This window comes from Heliangelus exortis, chromosome 28 (genome assembly GCF_036169615.1).
Source record: "Heliangelus exortis chromosome 28, bHelExo1.hap1, whole genome shotgun sequence".
NCBI lineage: Eukaryota > Metazoa > Chordata > Aves > Apodiformes > Trochilidae > Heliangelus > Heliangelus exortis.
The window spans coordinates 3,378,125-3,398,574 of record NC_092449.1 but is presented as its reverse complement, the minus strand read 5'-3'; the positions used below and the strand labels follow the sequence as shown (position 1 = coordinate 3,398,574).

The window sequence follows — 20,450 nt, the reverse complement described above, 5'->3', positions numbered from 1 at the left end:
GGTGTCCCAACCATCTGCGCAGCCCCGGGGGCACGGGAGGGTCCCGGGGCGGCCGCGCTGAGTCACCCGTGGGACGGTGGCCCCGGGGCGGCTCTTACTCACCTTCCGTGGGGCTGGGGGGGAGCGGGACACCGATCCCGGGTTGTCGCGGGGGGGATTCGGAGAGTTACAGCATCCCCCGACAGCACCGGGAGCGCACCGTGCGTCGGGGGGTGGGTACCGGGGTCGGTAACGGAGCGGGACGGTGAGGCCCCGGGGTCGGTGGCTTTCTGCCCCCCCGGGGGCGGGCCCGGGCGGGGCGGGGCGGGGCCAGGGCGGCATTTAGGGCTTTGGTTACCGGGGGGTTGCTCAGACTTGCTCGGGACTTCCCCGTACGTGCCGGTACGCTCCGCCGCCCCGGGCACCGACGGGCACCGGAGCGGGCCATGCCGCCGTTACCGGGACTCCCCTCCTTGCTCTCCCCGTTGCTCCTACTCTGCCTCAACCTCCTCCGTGCCGAGCCGCTCGCCTGTGAGTACCGGGACTTACCGGGCGGCTCCCGCAAGGTGGGCGCGGGGAGCGGGAAGAGGGGGGGGGACACACACTGGGGGTCCCGTCGGGGCCGGGGCGGGCGCTGTGCGGAGCCCCCAGGGGCTGCTCCGCTCACTGCGGGCTGGGTGGTGCCGGTCCATAGGGTGGGGGTCCCATCCCCGTCCGTGTCCCCCCGCCCCGGGATGCGGGGGGACAGCGCACCTCGGGGCTGTGCAGCGGAACGGGGACCCCCCCGCTGAGGGCAGCCAGGAACCCCCGGCAACCCCCTGCGGGCACCAGAGATCCCCCCCTCGCCCTCTCGGTCCCCGCAGCCCAGTCGGGACCCCCCCCGCTCCCCCCTTCTCCCAGCAGAGAACAATAGAGGAACTTTTTGTTGCTCCCCCCGTCCCCGAGAGCAGCCGGGACCCCCCCGCCTCCCCTGGGAGCGGCGAGTGACCCCTCTCCCCACGGAAAAGTGGGATCCCTCTCCCCGGGAAAGATCGGTCATCTCTTGTGTCCCCCCCCTCCCCTGCCCTGCAGACCCCCCCTCCCGGAGAACAATGCGGCTCCATTCCCCACCCAGGACAATGGAAACCCCCGTCCTCCGGCCGGAGAACAATAGCGAACCCCTTCCCCACTCGACCCCTTCCTCCCCCCCGGGAGCCGTGACCCCCCTTGCCCACCCCTCAGCCTCTGAGCCCCCCCCTCCTCCTGAGAACAACGGGGACACCCCTATTCCCTCCAGAGATCTGCGTGTCCCCCCCCATCCCAGAGAACAATGAATCCCCTCTTCCCCACCCAGAACAATAGGGAGCTCCCTTCCCCCTTTTTTTTTTGGGGGGGGGGGGGAAAAACAATGACCAGCACCCCCAATCCCCCTGGGGGGCTCCCCATTGCTTCCCATTTGGGGGTCCCACCCGCTGGTGGCAGGTCCGGGAGGTGCCACCTGTGGGCTGAGCTGTGGGCTCAGCCCTGGGGGGGGGGGATCGGGGTCCCCCTTTGCCCTGGGAGAGGGGGATTTGGGGAGGGGGGGGGGGATTACGGGTGGGTTCCCCCCTTCATCGCGGGACCCTCAACCCGAATTTGCCTCCGTCCCACCCGTTGCTTCCCCCCGCGGCCCATTCCCCGCCGCAGGAAGTTTGGTTTCCTCCCTTGGGGGGGGTTGGGGGGAGATTCTGGGGGGGATGGATGGTCCCTGCGACACCCAAACGGGTCCCGTCGACAAAAGCCATCAAGTCCCCATCCCTGTCCTTGCCACGGGGGGGTCCCGTGTCCCCCCCATCCCTCCGTGTCGCTGGCAGCGAAGTCTGACAGAGCAACAATCGGGGCAGGAATCGCAGAAGGGGTGGAGGAGGGAGGAAAAAAAAAAAAAACCTCCCAAAAAATCCCTTCGGGAGCCGTTATCGGGAGACTCCCAACCCAGGCGGGTTTTGGGGTGCAGCAGTGACCTCCCCCTCCTGGGAACCCCATGGGGGCCGTGCCTCGACCCTCTTTGGTGCTGACCCCGCACCCTTGGGCTCTCCCCGCTTCGGGAATTCCCGATGCCTCTCGCCGCAGGATTCCCACCCCGGGACCCCCATTTCTTAACCCCCCCCGCTCACTTTTTTGGGGTGCGGGGTGAGCTGTGGCCCCGCAGCCCCTCGACGTGCGGCGCTGGGCAAAGGCGAAGCCAAATCTCCTTTTAGAGAGCGAATGTTTCCCCTCGGTTGCGCTGGAATTCCTGGGCTTTTTATAAATCCCTCCTCGAGCCGAGGGATGGGCACCCGAAATGCCACTTGGGGAGGAGAAGGAGAAAAAATAGGGGAAAAAAAAAAAAAAAAGGATAAAGCGATGGTTTGGGGGGGCCGTATCCGCCTTCAAACCTCGTTGCTTGAGCTCGAAAAGCCCTCTAAATATTTATATATATGTATACATATAAATTTATTTTTCTTGCAGGATTCAGAGCTGCCCAAATTTCCTTTTGTTCTTCAGGGCATTTATATTATTTTTTCCCCCAACCCCCCGCCCTTGCCCATCGCAATAAATCTTTTTTTTGCTTTGTTTTAACCTCCTGATCCCCGACACTTATCAGAGAGGCTTTTTTATTCCTCCTTTTCTTCCCCAACCTCTTAAAACGCCCATATAAAAATAAAATGAAATCCGGCCCTTCGGAAGAAAAACATAAACGTTCCCGACACCTTGGAAATGTGGTTTTACTTTATAGCATTACTTAGCACCTGATCAGCATTTTTTTTTTCTAATAGGAAAGCTATAAAAAAACAAAACAAAACACACCAAAAAAAAAAAAAACCCTTCAACTCCAGAGCAGGTATTTTTGGTTGCGACTTGCACATTCCACAGCTTGCCTTGGGTCTCTCCGGCCCTTTTCCTCTCCGAGCGGGGAAAACTTCACACTTTTCCCTTTTAAAACACATGTTGGGCACTGTGCGTGCAGGGGAAAGGGGTGGAAAAAAAATTGCAGGGGATAAATAAATGGATTTTTAGATGTATATACAGAAAATAAGCTTCTCCGGAGGCTCCTGCTTGGAAGGGATTAAAAAAAAAAAAACCCCAAAAAACCGCAGGGAAAAAATAATAGAGATGGAGAAAATTGGCCTCTCCGGAGGGTCCCACTCGGAGGAGGGGAAACGCGTTGGGTTTATGGTGGTTTTGTGTGATTTTGGTGCTGTTTAAATGAAGATTTAGGAGATTTAGGGCCTGGAGTTGTTCTCTGGAGTTGCTGGGGGGGGATGGGGTGGAGTTATCCCCAAGGATGCTCGGGGTACCCCGGGTGTCAACGTGCCCGGGGGGGATTTAACACACACATCCCCCCCCCCAAAAAAAAAAAAAAAACCCAAAAAAACGCCCCAACCTTCCGGCATCCCTGGGGTGTCCGATATTTCCCCTGCTAATGAGGATTTGGGGGAATTAATCGCGGCGGGCGCTGAAAGGCGAGCGGGGGCCCGGGGGGTCAAAGGGGAGCGGAGGTCGCGGCGCTTTCCGGGCGGTAATTTGGGATCTGAGCCCGGCGCGTGCGGATCCCAACGATGGAAAAAAAAAACTCCGGAATGGTCGGGGGGGTTTTGTTCTTTCAAGTCTGAGGGTGAAAAGAGTTGGAGAAAAAGAAGGGAAGGGGATTGAGGGTGTGAGAGTCGTCCCCCCCCCCCCTTCTCCCTCGGGTGGTGGCACAAAGAGCAGAGGTGGAAGGGATGGGTTTGGGATGGGGGTCTCGGAGGGGGGGGATTTTTGGGGGGTGGGGAAGGGGGGGATGGTTGGTGTCTGTTGGAAAAGGGGGGGGGGAACAACCCCGCCAAACTTTCTGTGGTTGTTTTTGCAATCCTTTTGTCGTGGATAAAAAAAAAAAAAAAAAAAAAAAAAGGCAAAACTTGAGAAAGCCGCAGCCCAGCTCTGGAAAAGCCCCGAATTTTTTTGCAAGACCCTCACGGGTGGGTGCAGCAAAGACCCCCCCAGGGCTGCCCGTGAACCCTGGGGTCAATTCCCTCCCCCCCCAAATCCTTCCCAGAGCCTCCTGTGCTCCCTCCTCAGCTGGGGAGGGGCCGTGCCCTGCTAAGTACAGAGAGGTTTATAAATTTTATAGAGAGATTTATCCAAGTGTGGCTGTAAATCGATAAAAATTAGATGTAAAATATGTTTTTTTAAAAAAAGAAAAATCTATTTAAGTGTATTTTGCGATGATTTTTGAATATTTAAATAGGTTTAATTCAATCGAGGATCTTTCAGTGGCTCTAAAGTAGGTATAAAAGATCTTTAAATATATAAAAGCAGATGTAGAATCTGTTCAAATACACAGAAATCGATCTAGGATGTGTTCAGATATGTAGAATACATCCTAATATATTGAAATAGGCAGAGAATCCAGTCAAATACAGAAAAATAGAGGTAGATCTATTGAAATAAATTGTAGAATCTGTTTGAATGGGTAGAAAAAGATAGAAATGTGCTCAAATACATAGAAACAGATTAAAATGTGTTTAAATATATAGAAATGTAGATGGAATCTACTGGAATATTTAGAAACAGAGATAAAATACATTCAAATAAATCACAGAACCATTAAGGCTGGAAAAAACCTTGAAGAGCATCAAGTCCAACCAGCAACCCACCAGAACCCCATCCCCGAGCCCCACATCTCCCTCCATCAGTCTGAAATCCATCCGAAATATATTTTAATATTAAAAAATATCCATCCAGAAGGCCAATACCTTTAGGTGCCCCTAAACCAGATTTTAATTCCTAAAGAACAGATGGGAAAGGCAACCAAAGGGACCTCCAAGACGTTCCGGGAGCCGCGGAGCAGCCGTAAAACGCGTTCGGATATTACAAAAAAATAATAATAATTAAAAAAAAAAAAAAAAGTGGTAGCTGTAGATAGAAAACAAAATCCCCTTTTTCTTTCCCCCTCCCTTTTATCTCCCTGGCTGCAGACCCTGCTGTCATCTCCCCCCAGGACCCCACCCTGCTGATGGGCTCCTCGCTGCTGGCCACGTGCACGGTCAGCCCCGACTTTCACCTGAAAGCCGAGGATCTGTACTGGACCCTGAACGGGAGGCGCCTGCCCCCCACCTCCTACACCCCCCTGGGTCCCACCACGCTGGGGGTGGCCCTGTTCCACCTCAACGGCTCCAGGCAGCAGTCGGGGGACAACCTGGTGTGTCACAGCAGAGACGGCGGCATCTTGGCCGGCTCCTGCCTTTACGTTGGACGTAGGTCGGGCAGAGGGGGCACCCACCCAAAAGGGGGCACCCACCCCAAGAGGGGGTCACTCATCTGAAAGGGGTCACCCACCCAAAAGGGGGTCACCCACCCAAAAGGGGTCACCCACCCAAAAGGGGGTCACCCACCCAAAAGGGGTCACCCACCCAGTAGGGGGTTACTGCCCCAAAAGGGGTCACCCACCGAAAAGGGGTCACCCACCCAAAAGGGGTCACCCACCCAATAGAGGGTCATGCACCTCAAGAGGGGGTCAACCACCCAGTAGGGGGTTACCACCCCAAAAGGGGGTTACCGCCCCAAAAGGGGGTCACTCATCTGAAAGGGGGCACCCACCCAAAAGGGGTCACCCACCCCAAGAGGGGGTTACTGCCCCAAAAGGGGTCACCCACCCCAAGAGGGGGTCACTCATCTGAAAGGGGGCACCCACCCAAAAGGGGTCACCCACCCGATAGAGGGTCATCCACCTCAAGAGGGGGTCAACCACCCAGTAGGGGGTTACTACCCCAAAAGGGGGTCACCCACCCAAAAGGGGTCACCCACCCCAAGAGGGGGTCACTCATCTGAAAGGGGGCACCCACCCAAGAGGGGTCACCCACCCCAAGAGGGGGTTACTGCCCCAAAAGGGGTCACCCACCCAAAAGGGGTCACCCACCCCAAGAGGGGGTTACTGCCCCAAAAGTGGTCACCCACCCAAAAGGGGTCACCCACCCCAAGAGGGGGTTACTGCCCCAAAAGGGGTCACCCACCTCAAGAGGGGGTCACCCACCCAAAAGGGGGTCACCCACCCAAAAGGGGGTTACCACCCCAAAAGGGGTCACCCACCCCAAGAGGGGGTCACTCATCCCAATAGGGTGTCACCCACCTAATAGGGGGTCACTCGTCTCAATGAAGTGTCACCCACCCAATAGGGGGTCACCCCCCAGTAATATGTCACTCATCCTAATAAGGTGTCACCCACCCAAGAGGGGGTCACCCATCCAATAGGGGGTCACCCCCCAATAAGATGTCACTCATCCCAATAGGGGATCACCTACCCAATAAGGTGTCAACCCCAATAGGGTGTCACTCATCCCAATAAGGTGTCACCACCCCAATAGGGTGTCACCCCCCAATAAGATGTCACTCATCCCAATAAGGTGTCACCCCCCAATAGGGTGTCACCCCTCAACAGGGCGTCACCCTCCCAACACTCCTCTAGGAACAGCCCCAGGGGGGTATTTGGGGGATCCCAACCCGCCTTTTCCCATCGTGAAGGTTGGAAAGCTGAATCCAACCCAACACCACCCCCCCCCACCTGCTACATCCACACTTTTTTTTTTTTTTTTTTTTTTTTTTGGCCAAATCTCCCATGTTCTGTCCCAAAACACACCGGTTGGTGGTTGAACTTCCTCATGGTCATCCCTGGTGTCCCCAGGAGCTTTTGGCACAGTTTGGGGGAAACAACCCTTGTCCAAATCAATAAGATTTTTATCTCGGGCTATTTTCAGGCTGCTGTGGCCTCCTCGGGATGGAGGAGCTGAGCTGGGAACGTGGCTCAGGCTTGGGTTGGGGTTTTTTGGGGTTGTTTTTATGGGTTGTTGTTGCTGGAATTCAACAGGGTGCAGGCAGGAGCAGGCAGGACCCTGAACCCCTTGGTTCAACCCCTTGGGGTTGGTTGACCATGGGGTTGGTTGACCATGAGGTTCATTGACCATGGGGTTGGTTGACCATGGGGTTGGTTGACCATGGGGTTCATTGACCGTGGGGTTGGTTGACCATGGGGTTGGTTGACCACGGGGTTCATTGACCATGGGGTTGGTTGACCATGGGGTTCATTGACCATGGGGTTGGTTGACCATGAGGTTCATTGACCATGGGGTTGGCTGACCATGAGGTTCGTTGACCATGGGGTTGGTTGACCATGAGGTTCGTTGACCATGGGGTTGGTTGACCACGAGGTTCATTGACCATGGGCTTGGTTGACCACGGTCAAACCCATTGGTAGCCACGGGGCTGGTGGCCACGGGGGCTGGGATGGGGGTGGCTTCACCCACCAAACCCATGGGGCTTTGTTTCATCCCCCTCTGCCTCTTGTTTGTTTTTTTTTTTTTTCTCTTTTTCTCCTCTCTCCCAGTGCCACCAGAAAAACCAGTCAACATCTCCTGCTGGTCCAAAAACATGAAGGACCTGACCTGTAAGTGGGCACCAGGGACAGAAGGAGAAACCTTCCTGCCCACCAACTACACCCTCAAGTACAAGCTGAGGTGGGACCCAACCTTAATTCCCACGGAAACAAAATGTTGGGATGGGGGGAAGAGCAAGTTTGGTGTCCCAAGCTTGGGGAGGGGGGAGGGACGAGCTTCCTCAGGTCTTGGCCACCACCACGTGGTGAGGAGGAGGAGGGTGAGGAGCTGCTGGACAACGGGGTTGGTGACCCAAGGCCTGAGGGGGGTGATGCTGCAGACAAAGCAACCATGGTCACCTTGGCACCAGGGGTTGGTTGACCATGAGGTTCATTGACCATGGGGCTGGTCAACCACAAGGTTGGTTGACCATGGAGTTGGTTGACCATGGGGTTCATGGACCATGGAGTTGGTTGACCATGGGGCTGGTTGACCACAAGGTTGGTTGACAATGGGGTGGTTGATCATGGGGTTGGTTGACCATGGAGTTGGTTGACAATGGGGTGGTTGAACACAAGGTTGGTTGACCATGGAGTTTGTTGACCATGGGGCTGGTTGACCACGGGGTTGGTTGACCACAAGGCTGGTTGACCATGGGGTTGGTTGACCACGGGGTTGGTTGACCACGAGGTTGGTTGACCATGGAGTTGGTTGGCCATGGAGTTGGTTGACCATGGGGTTGGCTGACCACGGGGTTCATTGACCATGGGGTTGGTCAACCACAAGGTTGGTTGACCATGGGGTTCATGGACCATGGAGTTGGTTGATCATGGGGCTGGTTGACTGTGGGGTTGGTTGACAATGGGTTGGTTGATCATGGGGTTTGTTGACCACAGGGGTGGTTGACCATGAGGTTCATTGACCATGGTTGACCACAAGGTTGGTTGGACCATGCAGTTGGTTGACCATGGGGTTCATTGACCATGGGGCTGGTTGACCATGGGGTTCATTGACCATGGGGTTGGTTGACCATGGGATTGGTTGACCATGGGGTTTGTTGACAATGTGTTGGTTGATCATGGGGTTTGTTGACCACAGGGGTGGTTGACCATGGGGTTCATTGACCATGGTTGACCACAAGGTTGGTTGGACCATGGAGTTGGTTGACCATGGGGTTCATTGACCATGGGGCTGGTTGACCATGAGGTTCATTGACCATGGTTGACCACAAGGTTGGTTGGACCATGGAGTTGGTTGACCATGGGGTTCATTGACCATGGGGCTGGTTGACCATGGGGTTCATTGACCATGGTTGACCACAAGGTTGGTTGGACCATGCAGTTGGTTGACCATGGGGTTCATTGACCATGGGGCTGGTTGACCATGGGGTTGGTTGACCATGGGGTTGTTCCTCCAGGTGGTACGGCCGGGACAACACCTGCCAGGAGTACCACACAGCAGGACCCTACTCCTGCCACATCCCCAAGGACCTGGCCCTCTTCACACCCTACGAGATCTGGGTGGAGGCTTCCAACCGCCTCGGGGTGGCCGTGTCGGACGTGGTCATGTTGGACATCCTCGACGTGGGTGAGCACCCAGAGGTGCCACCGCCTGATGGGGACCTCCTGGGGGTGTTGGAGGGGGTGGGGGGGCTGCAGGAACGGGGAGATCTTGGAGGAGAACCTCTCCAAACCCACTCAGGCTCCTGACTCCCGTGGACGTGGGTTCTTCTTCTGGTTGTTTTGTTTGGGTTTTGGGGTTTTTTTTATGGGTTTGGGGTTCTTTTGGGTTTGTTTTTCTTTTGGGTTTTTTTGGGTCTTTTAGGTTTTTTGGGGTCTTTTTGGTTTTTTGGGTTTGGTTGCCTTTAGGGTTCTTGGTTTGGGTTTTTTTGTTTCTTGGGAGGTTTTTTGGTTTGGTTTTCGTTGGGTTTTTTTTTGCAGGAGTTTTGAGATTTTGGGGATTTGGTGGTTTTCTGGGTCGTGTTTTTTGAGGGTTGGGTTTTTTTCATTTGGGGGTTCTGGGGGTTTGGTTTTTAACTTTTGCTTTTTGTGTGTGTTGGGGTTTTTTCAAGTTCTGCTTTTTTTCTGCTTTTGGGTTTTTTTGATTTTTCTTGTTTGGGGGATTTTTTTTTTAAATTTTTTTTGGGTGGGGGGCAGGATTTTTATTGGTTTTGTTTGGGGTGCTTTGGGCGTGGTGGTGTTTTTTGGGGGGGGTGGCTTTTAGGTCCTTTCACCTTTGCTTCCGGCTTCGCTTGGCGGCTTTGGGGTTTTTTTTTTTTCCCCCTTTATTTTTCTTCCCTCCTTACCCCCCCACGCCACCTCCCCCATCCCCACCACCCCTCCTGTCCCCTCAGTCACCACCGACCCCCCTTCCGACGTCCACGTCAGTCGGGTTGGGGACCTCGAGGACCAACTCAGCGTCCGCTGGAGCTCCCCCCCGGCCCTCAAGGATTTCTTCTTCCAAGCCAAGTACCAGATCCAATACCGGGTGGAGGACAGCTCGGAGTGGAAGGTTGGGCACCAGTGGGGTGAGGGGATGGTTTTTGGGGTCTGGCTCTTCCCACGCTGCCCTCCTCCTCTCCTCCCCCAGGTTGTGGACAACGTGGGCAACCAAACCTCGTGCCGCTTGGCCGGGCTGCGCCCCGGCACCGTTTACTTCGTCCAAGTCCGTTGTAACCCCTTCAGCATCTACGGATCCAAAAAAGCTGGGATTTGGAGCGATTGGAGCAATCCCACTGCTGCCTCCACCCCTCGCAGCGGTGAGCAACAGGTCCAAAAAGGTTCTGATCTGAGGTTCTGCCCCGGGGGGCTCAACTGGGTCCGGTTTGGGGTTGTCCAGTTGAAGAGGGCTGGGGAGCTGCTGGAGAGAGGCCAAAGGAGGGTGAAGAGGGTGATGAACGGACTTGGAGATCTTCCCTATGGAAGTCTGGGGTGAGAGCAACACCCTGAGGGTGTTCAGCCTTGAGAAGGCTGAGAGGGGATCTTCTGGGCACTCCGGGGGTGGGACACGGGGTGACACGATCCCTATAAACATCTGAGGGGTGGGGATCAAGAGGATGAGGGGAATGGCAGCGATGCCCAGGAACAGGGCAAGGAATAACGGGTTGAAACATGGGAAGTTCTGGAGGGTGAGGGGGATGGAGCCCGGGATGCCCGGAGAGGTTGTGGAGCCTCCTCCTGGATGTGCCCCCTCTCCAGAGGTCCCTTCCGACCCCTGACATCCCATAACTCCATGTTGGTGGCAGGAGGGGGGACACATCCCCCCCTCTCAGAGCCGATTTGGAGCTCGGCTTCCCCACCCAGCACCCCAAACCCCTTCTCCCCTCCCTCGGGCCGCGCACCGGAGACCTCGAGGTCCCCTCCCTCGGTGGTGGCACCGTCCTTGTCCCCGCAGAGAGGGCGTCGGGGGGCTGTGACCCCAAGGGGGGGGAGCAGAACACGACGTTGAGGAGGGAGCTGAAGCAGTTCCTGGGCTGGGTGAAGAAACACGCCTACGGCTGCTCCAACCTCGGCATCAAACTCTACGACCAGTGGCGCGTGTGGCTGCAGAAATCGCACAAAACACGCAACCAGGTAGGTAAGGAGCATTTCAGACTTCTTTACCCCACCCCGGGGGGGATGTTTGGGGGTTTTGGGGTGAGCTGACCCCGTCCCAAAGGGTGCTGGGAGGTGGGGTGATGCGGAGCCCGGGGATGATGGAGGTGGGGGGGGTGTCAAATGGGAGGGTGTTGGGGGCGTGATGTGAGGTGACATCAACCCTGGGGGTGGTGGGGTGGGATATGGGGTGATGCAGTTCCTGGGGGTGGGATATGGGGTGATGCAGTCCCTGGGGATGGGGTATGGGGTGATGCAGTCCCTGGGGATGGGGTATGGGGTGACGCAATTCCTAGGGATGCTGGTGGTGGGATATGGGTGGTGGGTGATGCTGTCCCTGGGGGTGGTGGGGTGGGATATGGGGTGATGCAGTCCCTGGGGATGGGGTATGGGGTGACATTAATCCTAGGGATGTTGGAGGTGGAATATGGGGTGACACAATCCCTGAGGTTGCTGGGGTGGGATATGAATTGATGCAGTCCCTGGGGATGGTGGGGGTGGGATATGGGGTGACATCAACCCTAGGGATGGTGGCAGTGGAATATGGGGTGACACAATCCCTGGGGATGCTGGGGTGGGATATGGGGTGATGCAATCCCTAGGGATGGGATATGGGGTGACATCAACCCTATGAATAGTGGCAGTGGGATATGGGGTGACACAATCCCTGGGGGTGGGACATAGGGTGACATCAACCCTAGGGATGGTGGGGATGGGATATGGGGTGATGCAGCCCCTGGGGATGCTGAGGTGGAGGGCACGGGGTGTCACTGACCCTGGGAACACTGGAGAGGGGGGGACACACACCAACCCTGGGGACACAGGTGACACGGGGGGGGTGGGGAGGGACACACAGAGCAGTGACCCGGGGTGAGCTCTGCTCCTCCCCACAGGTCCTTCCCGCAGATAAGCTGTAGCCCCCGGGGGCCCGAGGAACAGACGGGGCGCCCGGAGCCCCCCCGGGACCACCGCCCCGCCGGGGGGGTTGCAGGAAGCCGAGCGGGGCAACACGGGGCCCTCACAGCCCCGGGGACCGGACCGGGCTGGGCCCCGCAGCCCCCCGCACCCCCCGGCACCGAGGGGACCCCCCAGGCTGGCTTAGAAGGGGGGTGGGGGGGGGTCTGCTCCTTCCCTGCCAGCCAGAGCAGCCTCGGGGGTGAAAGGGGCAGTGGGGGCTTCCTGGGGGGGTGTGTGTCCTAACACAGCCCCTCTGGAAGTGATTTTTTTTTTTTTTTTTTCTGGTTTTTCACCCCAGGGATGAAAATTAAGGGTTGGGGGGGCGGAGGGGGGGGGGAGGTGTGTGTGTGTGTGTGTGTGTGTGAGTGTGTGTGTGTGTGTGTGTGTGTGTGTGTGTGAGTCCCCTGGGAGGGGGGAGCCCGGCTGCTGGGGTTTGCCCAGTGCCTGCTCGGGTTTTGATTCAAACCAGCCGGATTTGGGTTCCATTTCAGTCAATTAGGAACAGATTGAAGCTTAATGCCAATAAACCTCCAAAAAAAAAAAAACAACCCAACCCCAAACCACCACCATCATCACCCCCCACCCCCCCCCCGGGGGTCTGCGTCAGCGGCGCGTGGGGACGGGGATGCTGCGGGCAGCCAAAGGGGACCCCTGCCCCTTCTCAAGATGGGGGGGGTACACAGGAGCCCTTCAAACCAAAGCAATCAACCCAGTGGGGTCACTTTTATTTTGGGTGACCATAAAAAATGAACTTATGGGGTGCTGGAGCTGCTGTGGGGCAGATTTTTTTTTTTTGGGGGGGGTCAGGGGGGGTCAAAGCTCCTCAGCACGCTGGGTTCTGGTTCCCCTTGGGCAGAACTGAGGGGGGGACACACACCACCCCTAAACCCAGAGCTGCTGAGGATATAAGGGGACCCCACTGCTGCCAGGGGGGTCCCAGGAGAAGGGGCCAAGGGGGAAGGTGCCCACCTTGAGGAAGGAGCGGGGCCCCCCTCCCCCTCCCTCAGCCGTTCCCACGGGGCCGCCCATCACTCGACTTCTTCCGAATCGTACTTGAGATCCTGGAGAACCTCGCTGATTGCCTCGGTGGTTTTAATTAGCCTAAGGAGAGCGGATGGAAACTATAAATAAAGCCCAGATGGAGCGTATTACCCGGCCCCGCCCGCCCCGCGCTGTTTATGAAACACTCAGCCCGGGGAGGCCGAGGGGACGGCGGCCACCGAGCCAAAAAAAACCTCCCCTTCCCCCCCAAAAAAAACCCCTTTCCCAAAACACCCCCCCCCCTCCCCTTCCCCAGCCCCTTCCCTCCTTTCCCAACCCCCCCCTTCCTTTCCCAACCCCGTCCCTTTCCCAAAAAACGCTGCTGAAGGCACCATCTGGGCCCCCAGCTGAGGAGAGATGGGGAGGGGGCTCCTCAGCAGGGGTTGAGGGGGGGGCTGTGGGTGTTGAAAACACGAGGAGAGGGGGACCCCCCCCACACCCACTTGTGTTTGAGGTCCTGCACCTCCTCCTGATGGGATTCATCCTGGGGATGGTCCTGAGCACGCTGCCGGGCCAGCTGGAGCTGGGCCGTCTGGGGTGGGGACACAGGAGAGGTGACATCCCCCCCATCCCCTCCGAAAGTCACCCCAAGGACCCCCCCCAGCCCCCCAGGACCTCCCCAAACCGCCGCCCACCAGCTGCAGCTTCTCCCGTTCCCGGTCCTGGAGGCGATCGAGGTGCTGGGCCAGGTCGGGCCGGGCCAATCGGTCCCGCAGGCACCCGGCGATGCTCAGAACCTCCCTGGAGATGTCGCCAAATGCCACTGTCACCTCGTGCACCAGCTGCCGGTACCGCGGGAAGTCGTAGTGCGGGCCGCTGCTCAGGTACGCACGGTGGCCCCTGGGAAAGGGGGCGGGGAGGCCACTGTCACCCCACCCAGGGGACACCCATCGGGGTGGGGACACCCACGGGATGGGGACACCCACCGGGAAAGTAACACCCACGGGATGGGGACACCCACCGGGATGGTGACACCCACCAGGATGGTGAGACCCACCGGGATGGGGACACCCACGGGATGGGGACACCCATGGGATGGGGACACCCATAGGAAGGTGACACCCACCGGGATGGTGACACCCACGGGATGGGGACACTCACCAGGAAGGTGACACCCATCGGGATAGTGACACCCACCAGATGGTGACACCCACCAGGATGGTGAGACCCACCGGGATAGGGACACTCACCAGGAAGGTGACACCCATCGGGATAGTGACACCCACCAGGATGGGGATACCCACCAGATGGTGACACCCACCAGGATGGTGAGACCCACCGGGATGGGGACACCCATAGGAAGGTGACACCCACCAGGATGGGGATACCCATCGGGATAGTGACACCCACCGGGATGGGGACACCCACGGGATGGGGACACCCACCAGGATGGTGAGACCCACCGGAATGGTGACACCCACCGGGATGGGGACACCCACAGGAAGGTGACACCCACCACGATGGTGACACCCACGGGATGGTGACACCCACAGGAAGGTGACACCCATCACACGGGTGCTGAGCTCCCGTTGTCTCCAGGCCACGGGGGTTTCCTGGTGGCAGCTCCTGGTCCCCACAACCAGACCAGGTCACCCCTCGCCATCAGCTGGCCTGGCAGCTGCTTTTTGGGGTAATTTGCTGAATTTCCTCCATTTTCACTCCCGACCCCGCATCCCCCCGAGCCCAGCACCTCCTGCCCCGCTGTCCTCGGCTGCCCCGCGGCTGCTCCGCGGCTGCTCCGCGGCTGCTCCGCCTCCTCCCAACACCGAAGGAAAACAAAAAAAAAAAAGGGGGTGGGGGCTCGGGTGGGTGTGGGGGGGTCTGAGGCCCCCCCGGGGGGGCCCGGTACTCACTCCTCCAGCTGCCGGTACCGCTCGGCCCGTTCTGCCTGCAGCGTCTGCAGCCGCCGCAGCAGCGCGGGCACCTCCGCACCCGTCTGTGGGGACACGGGTGGTGGCACCGTGGGGACAAGGTGATGGCACCGTGGGGACAGGGATGGCGGCAGCGTGGGGACAGGGGTGGTGACACCGTGGGGACAGAGGTGGTGACAGTGTGGGGACAGGGCTGGCGGCAGCGTGGGGACAGGGCTGGTGACACCGTGGGGACACGGGTGGTGGCACCGTGGGGACACGGGTGGGGGCACCGTGGGGACAAGGTGATGGCACCATGGGGACAGGGGTGGTGGCACCGTGGGGACAGGGGTGGTGACACCGCGGGGACAGGGCTGGGGGCAGCGTGGGGACAGGGGTGGTGACACCGCGGGGACAGGGCTGGGGGCAGCGTGGGGACAGGGCTGGTGACACCGTGGTGACACCGGTACAGCCTCCACCACCCCCAGCGCCAGGGGCGGCTCTGCCCCCGGTCACGGGCTCGGGGCTTCAGCCCCCCCACCCCTTCCCGGGTTCGGTCATAGGGGAACCGGAACCACCCCAGGGCCACGGGTACGCAAACCAGAAGCGCCCCCAGAATCTCCCGCGGTACCGGAATCACCCCTTGGGCCCCCATTCCCCTCCCGCTCCCATTCCCAGCACCTGCGGCCTCCCCGGGTCACGCGTGCCCGAACCGGCACCAGCACCCCGCTCCCATACCCCGAGCCTCCTCCCGCCGCCATCCCCCTCTCGGGGCCCTCCTGAGCGGCCCGGTTCGGTTCCGGCACCCTCCCCACGACCCACACGCTCTCCCGGTCCCGCTCACCATCGCGGCCGCCGTCGGATCGCGCAGGCCCGGAGGAGGCGGAGCGCGGTTCCGGAGCGCGGTTCCGGTGCCCTCTGCAGGCACCGCCCGGTATCACCGGGTCACCCCCCGAACCCCCTTTTCCCTCCCCGAACCCCCTTTTCCCTCCCCGAACCCCCTTTTCCCTCCCCGTCGATTTTATTATTTCCAACCCTCATTTTTTAGGAGCTTAATAAACAAACAAACCAAACAAACCACAGAGGAAAGGCCTGGAGCGCTGCTTTATTGAAAGGGGGGGGCCCAGGCGGAGTGAGGGGGTTCTGAAGGGGGGGTTCTGGGGGTGCTGCCCCCTCCCCTTTTTACTTGACCTTCTTTTTGGGCGCAGGTTGTTGGTGTGGCCACACTTCTTCTTGCGGCAGTTGACGGCGCGGGGGTGGAGGCGGGCGTAGCACCTGGGAGAGGGGTGTGATGGGGGAGGTTAAGGAGTTTTTAGTCCTAAGCAGGGAATTCAGAATGAAACTAAAAAGAAATGAAATAGGGAGAAAGCAATCGAGAGCTAGAATTTCCCCCAAAAGCAGTGTAAGCAACACGAGGCTTTTAAAGAGGTGAATTTCTGCTCTGATGATTGAAGCGTGGGTCTTGTTCTTAAAACAAGGCCCTGCCAAGGCTAAGGAGGCACCAAAAGAATGTGAACATCTGCAAAGAGGCAACAGAAAAATGCCACAACCTGCAGATAAAGGAAAAATTATGGCCAGGGTCTCATTTTGCTCTGTAACAAGGGTTCAAGTTTGAGGAAGACTTCTTACTTCATCCAAAAACCCCCTAAGGGCCCCCGATATCTCCCCAAGAAAGGACTCCACCCAGACTCTGCCCATCATGAATATTGTAATAATGTGATGTAATCCCTATGAATATGTATGTAACCCCACCCCTTTTTAATATTCATAGAATTGTAATCTAAGGTAATTGTAATATAATTGTAATTAAATAAAATAATTGTAATAAGGTAATTTCAGAGTTTTAGGAGTGTGGGAGCAGAGCAGAGACTCCCCCTGCACTCAGCACTGTTTTTTTTTAATTTCAATCTTATTAATTAAATTAAACCATTAACAGAATATTGAGTCTTGGTCAGTTTTGACAGGGAGGTCACAGCTGTCCCCAGGGGAGGGGAGGGAAGGTCCCCAAAGCCCCCAGCCCCAGGGACAGGGGGGCAGAGGCAGGGCCGTACTTGCGGCAGATCATTTTGTCACAGTTGTATTTCTGGGCGAGCTGGCGCAGGGAGGGCTCGATGATTCCTCCCCGCAGACGCAGCACCAGGTGCAGAGTGGACTCTGGAGAACCAGAGGAGTGTGGGGAGGGGGAGGGGGGAACAAACGGGAACCCCACCCCCCCCCTCACAACCCCAACCCTCCCCATAACCCCAGCACTTCCCACAACCCCGACCCCCCCCCAACCCCGGCCCTTTCCACAACCCCGACCCTTCCTGTAACCCCAATCCCCCCCCAACCCCGACCCTTCCCATAACCCCGACCCGCCCCCAACCCCGATTCCCCCCCAACCCCAACCCTCCCCACAACCCCCCCAACCCTGATCCCCCTCCCCCAACCCCAACCCTCCCCACAACCCCGACCCCCTCCCCCCAACCCCAACCCCGACCCTTTCCACAACCCCGATCCCCCCCCAACCCCGATCCCCCCACAACCCCGACTCTCCCCACAGCCCCGATTCCCCTCCAACCCCAACCCTCCCCCCAACCCTGACGACCCCCCCAACCCCGACCCTCCCCACAACCCCGACCCCCCCCAACCCCGATCCCAACCCCAACCCTTCCCATAACCCCGACCCCCCCTCCAACCCCGACCCCCCCCCAACCCCAACCCTTCCCACAACCCCGACCCCCCCCCCAACCCCGGCCCTTCCCATAACCCCGACCCCCTCCCCACAACCCCAACCCCCCCTCACAACCTCGACCCCCCCCCAACCCCAACGACCCCCCCAACCCCGGCCCTTCCCATAACCCTGGTCCCCCCCCCCAACACTGACCCCCCCCCCCCAACCCCAACCCTTCCCATAACCCTGACCCCCCCCCCCCCCCCCCTGATCCCCCCCCACAACCCCGGCCCTTCCCACAACCCCGACCCCCTCCCCACAACCCCGACCCCCCCCAACCCTGATGCCCCCCCCCAACCCCAACCCTCCTCCCAACCCCGACCCTTCCCCCACCCCCGACCCTCCCCACAACCCCGACCCTTCCACAACCCCGATCCCCCCCCCAAACCTGACCCTTCCCATAACCCCGATCCCCCCCCCCAACCCCGACCCTCCTCACAACCCCGGCCCTTCCCACAACCCCAACCCCGCCCTCCAACCCCGACCCCTCCCCCAACCCCGACCCTTCCCACAGCCCCGACCCCCCCCCCAAAAAAAAAGAAAAAAGCCACCCCGGGGGGGTCGGTACCTTTCTGGATGTTGTAGTCAGCCAAGGTGCGGCCGTCCTCCAGCTGCTTCCCCGCAAAGATCAAGCGCTGCTGGTCCGGGGGGATCCCTGCGGGAGGGAAACACCGCAAGGAAAGCGGCGGGAAGGGCTCGGGAGCTGCCCCGTGGTTTCTCCCCCCCCTCCCCCCCCAAACCCCGTTCTCCCGGTACCTTCTTTATCCTGGATCTTGGCTTTCACATTTTCGATGGTATCGTTGGGTTCCACCTCCAAGGTGATGGTTTTTCCCGTCAGCGTCTTCACGAAGATCTGCATCTTGGCACCGCTCGGCTCTGCGGGGATTCACCGCGTCACCCCGGGACCGATCCCCGCCCCGCAGGCCCCGCCGCTCTCCCCGCTTCTCGCCCCAAGCGGGGCCGGGACCCATCCCGGGACGCCTCATTCCCACTCCCGGGACCTTTCCCCCCTCTTTCCATCCTCCCAGCCCGGGCTTTGGGCTCCGAACCCCGGTTCCGAACCTCCCCCCGCTCCCGGCCCCGCGCACACCGCTTGCCTCGCTGCTGAGGAAAGGAACGGCCGGAACCGGAAACCGCCCCGAGTTGCGTCACTTCCGGCGCGCGCTGGCCCCGCCCACTCCCTCCGCTGAGGCGCCGAGCGCGGGCGGTTCCGGTACCGCCGGTACCGAGCGGGACCGGGCCCGAACCCACCCCACGGAGCTGGGACGGGACCCAAATCGGCCTCAGGGACGCGGAACCGGGGCCCAGGGACTCGAGAGCAGCCCCAAAGTGACCCCACAGAACCGGGACCAGACCCAAACCGAGCTCACGGCTCCGGAACCGACCCCAAACTGACCCCCGGGTTCCGGAATCAGACCCAAGCCCACCCCACAGAACCGGAACCTACCCCAAAACTGCCCCACGGCTCCGGGAATGACTCCAGATCAGCCCCACGGACCCGGAATCGGCCCCAAACTGAGCCCACGGAACCGGGACCGACCCCAAACTGAGTGCGGGGATCCAGAACCCACCCCACAGAACCGGGACTGACCCCAAACTGACCCCAGGGATCCAGAACCCACCCCAGGGATCCAGAACCGACCCCAGGGGCCTGGGACTGACCCCACAGAACCGGGACTGACCCCAAACTGACCCCAGGGATCCAGAACCCACCCCAGGGATCCAGAACCGACCCCAAACTGACCCCAGGGATCCAGAACCAACCCCACAGAACCGGGACCGACCCCAATGATCCCCAGGGCTGGGATTTGCTGCTCTCCTGCCCCCCAAGGAACACAACCCCAGGTGTTTCCTCCCTGCTTTTTACTGATTTACCCCCAAATCCTGGGCTTTACACCCCCGGGGCTGGCCCGAGGCAGCAGAGCTCTCAGCACCCCTCCAAAAAAAAGGAAAAAAAAAAAAAAAAAATTCCCAAACCCAATCCCAACGTGAATAGAAACACAAAGTAGAAAGTTCTCCAGGGAATTGGGGAGAAATTCCCCAGGGAATGGGGGAAAAATCCCCAGGGAATGGGGGAAAAATCCCCAGGGAATGGGGGAAAAATCCCCAGGGAACGGGGGAGGAATCCCCAGGGAATTGGGGAAAAATCTCCAGGAAACGAGGGAAAAATCTCCAGGGAATGGGGGAGGAATCCCCAGGGAATTGGGGAAAAATCCCCAGGGAATGGGGGAAAAATCCCCAGGGAATGGGGGAAAAATCCTCAGGGAAGGGGGGAGGAATCCCCAGGGAATGAGGGAGGAATCCCCAGGGAACGGGGGAGGAATCCTCAGGAAATGGGGGAAAAATCTCCAGGAAATGGGGGAGGAATCCCCAGGGAATTGGGAAGGAATCCCCAGGGAATGGGGGAAAAATCCCCAGGGAAGGGGGGAGGAATCCCCAGGGAATGGGGGAGGAATCCTCAGGAAATGGGGGAAAAATCTCCAGGGAATGGGGGAAAAATCCCCAGGGAATGGGGGAAAAATCCCCAGGGAACGGGAGACGAATCCCTAGGGAATTGGGGAGAAATCCCCCAGGGAATGGGGGAAAAATCTCCAGGAAACGGGGGAAAAATCCTCAGGGAAGGGGGGAGGAATCCCCAGGGAATGGGGGAGGAATCCTCAGGAAATGGGGGAAAAATCTCCAGGGAATGGGGGAAAAATCCTCAGGAAATGGGGGAAAAATCTCCAGGAAATGGGGGAAAAATCTCCAGGAAATGGGGGAAAAATCTCCAGGAAATGGGGGAAAAATCCCCAGGGAACGGGGGAGGAATCCTCAGGGAATGGGGAGGAATCCCCAGGGAATGGTGGAAAAATCCTCAGGAAATGGGGGAAAAATCTCCAGGAAATGGGGGAAAAATCCCCAGGGAATGGGGGAAAAATCTCCAGGGAATGGGGGAAAAATCCCCAGGGAATGGGGGAAAAATCCCCAGGGA

General features: G+C 58.9%; 3 protein-coding genes across 5 annotated transcripts; 1 reads left to right on the top strand and 2 right to left on the bottom strand.

Moving 5' to 3' along the window:
* Positions 1 to 340: 340 nt before the first annotated feature.
* On the top strand, positions 341 to 12,121 carry CRLF1 (cytokine receptor like factor 1). Of its 2 annotated transcripts, XM_071727639.1 has the most exons (8): positions 341 to 510; positions 4,935 to 5,213; positions 7,337 to 7,466; positions 8,743 to 8,912; positions 9,679 to 9,836; positions 9,915 to 10,083; positions 10,719 to 10,897; positions 11,812 to 12,118. In XM_071727639.1, the coding sequence occupies exons 1-8, from the start codon at positions 426 to 428 to the stop codon at positions 11,833 to 11,835; spliced, it is 1,194 nt and encodes a 397-aa protein (XP_071583740.1). In that variant the 5' UTR covers positions 341 to 425; the 3' UTR covers positions 11,836 to 12,118. The 2 variants fall into 2 exon arrangements, with proteins under 2 accessions (XP_071583740.1, XP_071583741.1); XM_071727640.1 differs by having other exon boundaries at positions 439 to 545; positions 9,679 to 10,083; positions 11,812 to 12,121.
* REX1BD (required for excision 1-B domain containing) lies at positions 10,730 to 15,677 on the bottom strand. Of its 2 annotated transcripts, XR_011722768.1 has the most exons (6): positions 15,611 to 15,677; positions 14,770 to 14,852; positions 13,552 to 13,756; positions 13,360 to 13,448; positions 12,845 to 12,976; positions 10,730 to 10,867 (listed from the first exon to the last, which is right to left on the bottom strand). XR_011722768.1 is itself a non-coding variant. In XM_071727641.1 (5 exons), exons 1-5 carry the CDS (start codon positions 15,611 to 15,613, stop codon positions 12,904 to 12,906), a joined length of 453 nt encoding a protein of 150 aa, XP_071583742.1. In that variant the 5' UTR covers positions 15,614 to 15,677; the 3' UTR covers positions 12,580 to 12,903. The 2 variants fall into 2 exon arrangements, 1 of the variants encoding a protein (XP_071583742.1); XM_071727641.1 differs by lacking the exon at positions 10,730 to 10,867 and having other exon boundaries at positions 12,580 to 12,976.
* Positions 15,678 to 15,818: 141 nt separating this feature from the next.
* UBA52 (ubiquitin A-52 residue ribosomal protein fusion product 1) lies at positions 15,819 to 18,695 on the bottom strand. Its single transcript, XM_071727428.1, has 5 exons — positions 18,570 to 18,695; positions 18,236 to 18,355; positions 18,048 to 18,134; positions 16,818 to 16,920; positions 15,819 to 16,041 (listed from the first exon to the last, which is right to left on the bottom strand). Exons 2-5 carry the CDS (start codon positions 18,336 to 18,338, stop codon positions 15,819 to 15,821), a joined length of 516 nt encoding a protein of 171 aa, XP_071583529.1. The 5' UTR covers positions 18,339 to 18,355; positions 18,570 to 18,695.
* Between the last annotated feature and the right edge of the window lie 1,755 nt (positions 18,696 to 20,450).

Bases quoted from the DNA above. Each gene is read 5' to 3' on its own strand.
- UBA52 (XM_071727428.1), bottom strand. From the start codon at position 18,338: ATGCAGATCTTCGTGAAGACGCTGACGGGAAAAACCATCACCTTGGAG. The intron at 16,921-18,047 runs GTACCGACCCCC...CTGGTTCTCCAG, and splicing joins TGACTACAACATCCAGAAAG to AGTCCACTCTGCACCTGGTG. The intron at 16,042-16,817 runs GTACGGCCCTGC...CCCCTCTCCCAG, and splicing joins GACAAAATGATCTGCCGCAA to GTGCTACGCCCGCCTCCACC.
- CRLF1 (XM_071727639.1), top strand. From the start codon at position 426: ATGCCGCCGTTACCGGGACTCCCCTCCTTGCTCTCCCCGTTGCTCCTA. The intron at 7,467-8,742 runs GTGGGACCCAAC...TTGTTCCTCCAG, and splicing joins ACCCTCAAGTACAAGCTGAG to GTGGTACGGCCGGGACAACA. The intron at 8,913-9,678 runs GTGAGCACCCAG...CTGTCCCCTCAG, and splicing joins GTTGGACATCCTCGACGTGG to TCACCACCGACCCCCCTTCC.
- REX1BD (XM_071727641.1), bottom strand. The intron at 13,757-14,769 runs GTGAGTACCGGG...CCCCTTTCCCAG, and splicing joins CGGTACCGGCAGCTGGAGGA to GGGCCACCGTGCGTACCTGA. The intron at 12,977-13,359 runs GTGGGTGTGGGG...CGCTCTCCTTAG, and splicing joins GTGCAGGACCTCAAACACAA to GCTAATTAAAACCACCGAGG.